Source organism: Erythrolamprus reginae, chromosome 4 (genome assembly GCF_031021105.1).
Source record: "Erythrolamprus reginae isolate rEryReg1 chromosome 4, rEryReg1.hap1, whole genome shotgun sequence".
Lineage (NCBI taxonomy): Eukaryota > Metazoa > Chordata > Lepidosauria > Squamata > Dipsadidae > Erythrolamprus > Erythrolamprus reginae.
Window position 1 is genome coordinate 4,510,983 of NC_091953.1, and position 7,353 is coordinate 4,518,335.

Sequence of the window (7,353 nt, forward strand, 5' to 3'; positions counted from 1 at the left end):
GCAGGGTTTCCTGCTTAAGCAGGGGGTTAGACTAGAAGACCTCCGAGGCCCCTTCCAACTCTGTTATTCTATTTCTATTGTAAAACCTAGGATACTAAGCCTACCATTGTCTGGATCCTGTTCTTCCTTCTGCGTCAATCTCAAGGTTATTCTCACAGCCCATTGAATCTGCTCTCAGCTCCCTGCTTTACCTACCCATCCATCAATTGCACAAGCTTGAGGCCAACCTCAAGCAGTAACAGACACGAACATGGATTGGAGAAATGCAGAAAAAGGAAAACAGTCAAAAAACAAAACAGACCACAGACAGAAGGAGGTTAGTTAAAACAAAGACACCGATGCAATTAGGCATTAACAGATAAGGCATAAAAAACCAAAACATCCACAGAGTTAATGGAACTGAGCTATAACATCTGGACAAATCTGCCTGCCTGCAACTTTTAGAAGCCGATTAGTTTTTCTGTACAGTACAGAACGAGAGGAATCCGGTAGGAAGTTTACAAGACTATTATTTGTTTCTTTGTTTGTTTGTTTATTTATTTATTTATTTATTAATCAGATTTGTATGCCGCCCCTCTCCGCAGACTCGGGGCGGCTCACAGCAATCGCCATACAATGTAAACAAATCCAATATTTAAATTAATTTTAAAACACCACAAGTTAAAACCAATCATACACACTAGCATACCATACATAAATTTTATAAGCCTAGGGGGGAAGGAACATGTCAATTCCCCCATGCCTGACGACAGAGGTGGGTTTAATTTGTTTACTGTACATCTTGATGCAAAACAACTCTAAGTAGCATCCAACATTAAAATAAAACCACATATCTGCATACGTATTTGTAAATAGAGGGTGATGATAGATAGATAGATAGATAGATAGATAGATAGATAGATAGATAGATAGATAGATAGATATTTAGATATTTATTTATTTATTTATTTATTTATTATTTAGATTTGTATGCCGCCCCTCTCCGAAGACTCGGGGCGGCTCACAACAGAATAGAACAAATCATAAATAATCAGAAAACTTTAAAATTTATACAAGCTTTAAAAGAACCCCATAAACTAACAGACGCACACACAAACATACCATGCATAAATTAAACATGCCCGGGGGAGGTGTTTCAGTTCCCCCATGCCTGACGGCAGAGGTGGGTTTTAAGGAGTTTACGGAAGGCAGGGAGAGTAGGGGCAGTTCTAATCTCTGGGGGGAGTTGGTTCCAGAGAGTCGGTGCCGCCACAGAGAAGGCTCTTCCCCTGGGGCCCGCCAACCGACATTGTTTAGTTGACGGGACCCGGAGAAGGCCCACTCTGTGGGACCTAATTGGTTGCTGGGATTCGTGTGGCAGTAGGCGGTCTCGGAGATATTCTGGTCCAGTGCCATGAAGGGCTTTAAAGGTCATAACCAACACTTTGAATTGTGACCGGAAATTGATCGGCAGCCAATGCAGACTGCGGAGTGATGGTGAAACATGGGCATACCTGGGTAAGCCCATGACTGCTCTCGCAGCTGCATTCTGCACGATCTGAAGTTTCCGAACACTTTTCAAAGGTAGCCCCATGTAGAGAGCATTACAGTAGTCGAACCTCGAGGTGATGAGGGCATGAGTGACTGTGAGCAATGAGCAATGATAGATAGATAGATAGATAGATAGATAGATAGATAGATAGATAGATAGATAGATAGATAGATGATAGACAGACAGACATACAGACACAAACAGACAGTTGAATTAATAAAGTAAAATAATACTAATACTAAAGAATAAAATAAATTGTTTAGCAACTATTCAAAGTGACAGTGGCACTGAAAAAAAAATGTCTTAGGACCAATACAGCATGTCACAGAAGTGAGCATACACACCCCTTCTCACATTTTGTAAATATTTAAGTATACCTTTTCATGAGACAACGCTGAAGAAATGACACTTGGCGACAATGTGTAGTAGTGAGTGTACAGCTTGTATAACAGCGTAAATGTGCTGTCCCCTCAAAATAACACAACACACAGCCATTAATGTCTAACTGGCTGGTAACAAAAGTGAGTACACCCCTAACCCTAAATGGACCAAATCGAAAGCCAGTCAGCTTTCATGGCAAAGGTGAGACTTGAACTCACTGTCTGCTGCTGATTGGCCCAGACACCTAGCCAGCTTTCACGCCTAAGCCGGGACTAGAACTCACAAGCTCTTGGTGATGGGCCCAAAGTCACCCAATACACTTTCATGGATAAGACGGGACTACAACTCACCATTTCCTGGTGATTGGCCCAGTCACCCAACTGGCTTTCATGCCTAAGGCATGACTAGAACTCACAGTCTCCTGGTGATTGGCCCAAAGTCACCCAGTTTTCATGCTTGGCGGGACCCAGAGGAAGAGCCTTCTCTGTGGCGGCCCCGACCCTCTGGAACCAACTCCCCCCAGAGATTAGAATTGCCCCCACCCTACTTGCCTTTCGTAAGCTGCTTAAAACCCACCTCTGCCGCCAGGCATGGGGGGACTGAGATACTCTTTCCCCCTAGGCCTTCACAATTTTATGTATGGTATGTTTGTATGTATGACTGGTTTTTATATAATGGGTTTTTAACTGTTTTTTAGTATTGGATTTTGTTGTACTGTTTTACTGCTGTTGTTAGCCGCCCCGAGTCTGCGGAGAGGGGCGGCATACAAATCCAATAAATAATAATAATAATAATAATAATAATAATAATAATAATAATGCTTGAGGCAAGACTAGAATTCACCATCTCCTCCTTTCTAGCTTGATGCCTTAAACACCAAACTTTTCCACAGGTTAATTCAACTAACAACGAATCAACATTGAAATAGAGGATTCTGCAGAAAGAGCATTGCTACAAAGAAAGATTCACATGCCGCACTCCAGGCAGTCCTCGACTTACAAACGTTCATTTAGTGACTGTTCAAAGTTACAACATCACTGGAAAAAGTTGCCTTATGGCTTTTTTTCACACTGAACGACCGTCGCAGAATCCCCACGGTCGCACGATCAAAATTCAGACGCTCGGCAACCGACTCATATTTTTGACAGGTGCCGTGTGCCTGGGTCACGTGATCCCCTTTTGCGACCAGATTCACTTAACAACTGTGTTACTAGCCTTGAGAGTGGCGGCATAAAAATCTAATTAATAAATAACAGCTGCCGCAATTCCGTTAATGACTGTGGCAAGGAAGGTCGTAAAATGGGGCAAAATTCACTCAACAAATGTTTCATTTAGCAACAAAAACTACGTGGGGGGTGTTAATTATAGTCATAAGTCGAGGACTACCCTGTATTTTGGCAGCTGGACACTTAAAAGGTCCTGCCAGATTGGACCTTTCTCGTGTGCTGAGCTCCGCAGAGTTCCAACTTGTGGATTTTGGCAGGTGGATCTTCGCTCTGACCTTGCTGGTGCTGCCTGCACTCATTCCCCAAATAGCTGAGGGATTACAGGTTAAGTTTTACAGAGTTTGGAGAATCTAAAGTTCACCTTTCTCTCAAAAACAACCAACAGATCACAAAAATCAGGCTGGTCAGAGCAGAAGTCTGCTCTTACAGGAGTTGAAATGATACCCTTTCTTGAGAGTTCCTAGCAGAAACAGCTTCAGAGGTAGACTGCCTTCAAACATGGATGCTCCACTATGCCCATCTTGCAAGAGTAAAGTGTCCAGAATTGGCACCTAGTGGCGCCTGACCTGTTTTTTCAAGCTTTGCTGCGATCAAAGCAAATCTCTTTAAAAAATGTTTTGGGATGACTGGATAAGATGATAGTTACACCTCCTGTAGGCTGGGTTTAAAGAACATCCTTAAATTAAGGTCAGATTAAACGCCAACATTTCTAAGTTCAAAAACGTACGAAGTCCTAAAAAACTAACCAGCATTCAAAACTCACCATGGTTAGTATTTAGTGCGGGCATGCTGGAATCCTGGGTGAGCATGCCCATCCATTTTCAAGCGGCCAAAGTTGAAAAATATTGCATTAAAGCAATAAAATACCAATTGACCCATGTATTACAGCATTACCTAACCCCAGATCAACAGTACCGAAAACCAATCTCAAACCAGGATAAGATGAAAGAGGCAAACATGTAAATCAAAAACATCCTCAATGATTCCATTAAACCAAAAGTTTAAAAAAGGATGTAAGCACACAAGCTCCCCAAAACATGCATTTAATCAGTTCTGGTTTTCCAATGGTTGGTATCTAGTATTATTATTATTTTTATTTTTAAATCATTGCTAAAGAAAATGCTACCAGAGGCTCAACATTCCTACATTTTCTTGCCATGTCAGGTGGGTTTTAATCTTTTACCCTGAATTGTGTATGGAAGTCAAATATAGGGGAGGGGTTTATCTCCCAAATAATAGAATTATCAAAAACTTCAGAAGAAAAGGATTTAGGGGTAGTGATTTCTGACAGTCTCAAAATGGGTGAATGGTGCAGTCAGGCGGTAGGAAAAGCAAGTAGGATGCTTGGCTGCATAGCTAGAGGTATAACAAGTAGGAAGAGGGAGATTATGATCCCGCTATATAGAATGCTGGTGAGACCACATTTGGAATACTGTGTTCAGTTCTGGAGACCTCACCTACAAAAAGATATTGACGAAATTGAACGGGTCCAAAGACGGGCTACAAGAATGGTGGAAGGTCTTAAGCATAAAACATATCAGGAAAGACTTAATGAACTCAATTTGTATAGTCTGGACAACAGAAGGAAAAGGGGGGACATGATCGAAACATTTAAACATGTTAAAGGGTTAAATAAGGTTGAGGAGGGAAGTGTTTTTAATAGGAAAGTGAACACAAGAACAAGGGGACACAATCTGAAGTTAGTTGGGGGGAAGGTCAGAAGCAACGTGAGAAAATATTATTTTACTGAAAGAGTAGTAGATCCTTGGAACAAACTTCCAGCAGACGTGGTAGATAAATCCACAGTAACTGAATTTAAACATGCCTGGGATAAACATATATCCATCCTAAGATAAAATACAGAAAATAGTATAAGGGCAGACTAGATGGACTATGAGGTCTTTTTCTGCCGTCAGACTTCTATGTTTCTCTGTTTCTAATCATTATTATGAGGATCACACAGTCAGCCAGATGGTTATCAGGATTTGGTACTTTTAGGCACTTATAAAGTCCTTTGCAAGGATCTGGGAGAGGATGGAACATAGAATAATAGGACGGAACATAGAATAATAGGAAGGGATCTTGGTGGTCTTCCAATCCAGCCCCCTATCCATGGCAGGACAGCCTATACAATCCTATATTACATGATATTCATTAATATATGAATATATATTACATTACATTAAATATATTTTGTATTAATATATATTATTGTAATATATATTGTATTCTATCTCATATATTTTATATCTTAACTTCATCTTATATCTATGCAACATATTGTATATCATATTCTATACATTATATTGTATCATATACCTTATATTGTACCTTATATATATATCTTATATATCTTATACTATATATCGTATATCAAATATTATCTTATACCTTATATTACTATATACTTAAATCATCTTATATCTATCTATATATCATTTTGTATATATTCTATATATTATATTGTATCATATATTATACCTTATATCTATATCTTATACTGTAGTGTATATCTTATTTCAAATATATCATATACCTTATACAGTATTGCTATATTCTTAAATCTTCATCTTATCTCTATATATCATATTGTATATATTATATTGTATCATATATCTTGTTTCTTATACCTTTATATTTTCATCATTGTATATCTTATATTGTATATCATATTTTACATCATATAATACATCTTATATATTTTTATGTTATATCTTCATCTTGCTATATATCTTATACTGCGTGTCTTATACTAATGTATTTTTAATATTAGATTTGTTTTTGCTGGAATATTGTTTTTATTATTGTTGTGAGCCGCCCCAAGTCTTCGGAGAGGGGCGGCATACAAATCTAATAAATTGAATTGAATTGAATTGAATATTCTATATTATATTACATCTTATATTATATATGTTATATATTATATATTTTATACCTTTGCCTTGCATCTTTATTTCTTATGTATGTTACACTGTAGATCTTCTACCTATATTAGGTCCTAGGTATAATATAAGATATGATATGGTAGAAGATGCATAAGACAGGAGATCCTATATAAGATGTTGTTATTATGATCATTATAATTATGATGATGATCATCATCATCATTTTTATTATTATTCCCAGCCACTCCCACCCAGGGGTCTCTAAAGGTTTCCAGCCCGGGCTCAGGATCTCACCCAGAGGAAAGCCAGGCGAGATCCAAAAGGGCTGCTCCTCCTTTACAGGGTCTTTCTTTGCAGACCCTCCAAAGGAGGGGGAGGGGAGCTGTCAATCACCGGGGAGCGATCCTTCGGCTCCTCGCCCCCAACTCCCGGGTCTCCCCTTACAAATGTTGACCCCAGTTTTGCCAAAGCGGAGAAACCGCGCAGGGGAAATAAAGGAGAGCTACGCTCCGGGGATGCGCGCAAAAAAGAAAAAAAGCAAGATGCGCGGCATCCTACCTCGCAGGACCCCCGCGTAGGCGGCGATGAGCGTCTTCATGGCTCCGTCAGCGCTCACCCATGCCAAGCGAGGCGAGGAGGGGGACGGACGGACGGGGTCCGGCGGCTTCAGCCAGCCCAGCGCCCGCCGCCACGGCCTTTATAGCACCTGCCCGGGGCGGAGCCGGCGCGGCGGCGGAGGCGGCGGCCGAGAGGCGGGCTCGAGCTCTGGCAGTTGCGCGGCGCCCGGGGATTGTGATGCTGCGACCTCCGCCCCCGACCCCCGGGCCAGGCGGGGAGGAGAGGAGCCGGGGGAGGGTCGCCCAGGAGAGGGGGGGCGCAGGAAAAGAGGGTCGCAGGAAAAGAGGGTCGCAAAGGCCCAGGAACATCCTCGAGAGGGTCCCTCAGGAAGAGGGGGAGACCCACGACCATGGGTAGCCTGAATAAGGGAGTACACAGGAAAAGAGGGCCGCAAATGCCCAGGGACCTCCTAGAGGGGCTCCCTCAGGAAAAGGGGGAGACCTAGGGAAAGCAAGAATAAGGGAGTACACAGGAAAAGAGGGCCGCAAAGGCCCAGGGACCTCCTAGAGGGGCTCCCTCAGAAAAAGGGGGAGACCTAGGGAAAGCAAGAATAAGGGGGTACACAGGACCAGGGGGAACCCAAAAAAGGGGGACGCACAATGGTCTAGGCAGGGACACTCAGAAGAGAGGGAGGCCCAGGAAAAGGGGGTGGCAAAGGCCCAGGGACATCCTCGAGAGGGTCCCTCAGGAAGAGGGGGAGACCCATGGATAG

At 42.0% G+C, this 7,353-nt stretch overlaps 1 protein-coding gene across 1 annotated transcript in view; it reads right to left on the minus strand.

Annotated features, from left to right (window-relative positions):
* The window catches only part of LOC139167088 (diacylglycerol O-acyltransferase 2-like), a 41,147-nt gene extending 34,471 nt beyond the window's left edge, over window positions 1-6,676 (minus strand). Inside the window, exon 1 of the mRNA XM_070751517.1 lies at window positions 6,582-6,676. Within this exon, the coding sequence (XP_070607618.1) occupies window positions 6,582-6,621 (40 nt within the window). The 5' untranslated portion in view covers window positions 6,622-6,676. The remainder of the gene's footprint in view (window positions 1-6,581) is intronic.
* Between the last annotated feature and the right edge of the window lie 677 nt (window positions 6,677-7,353).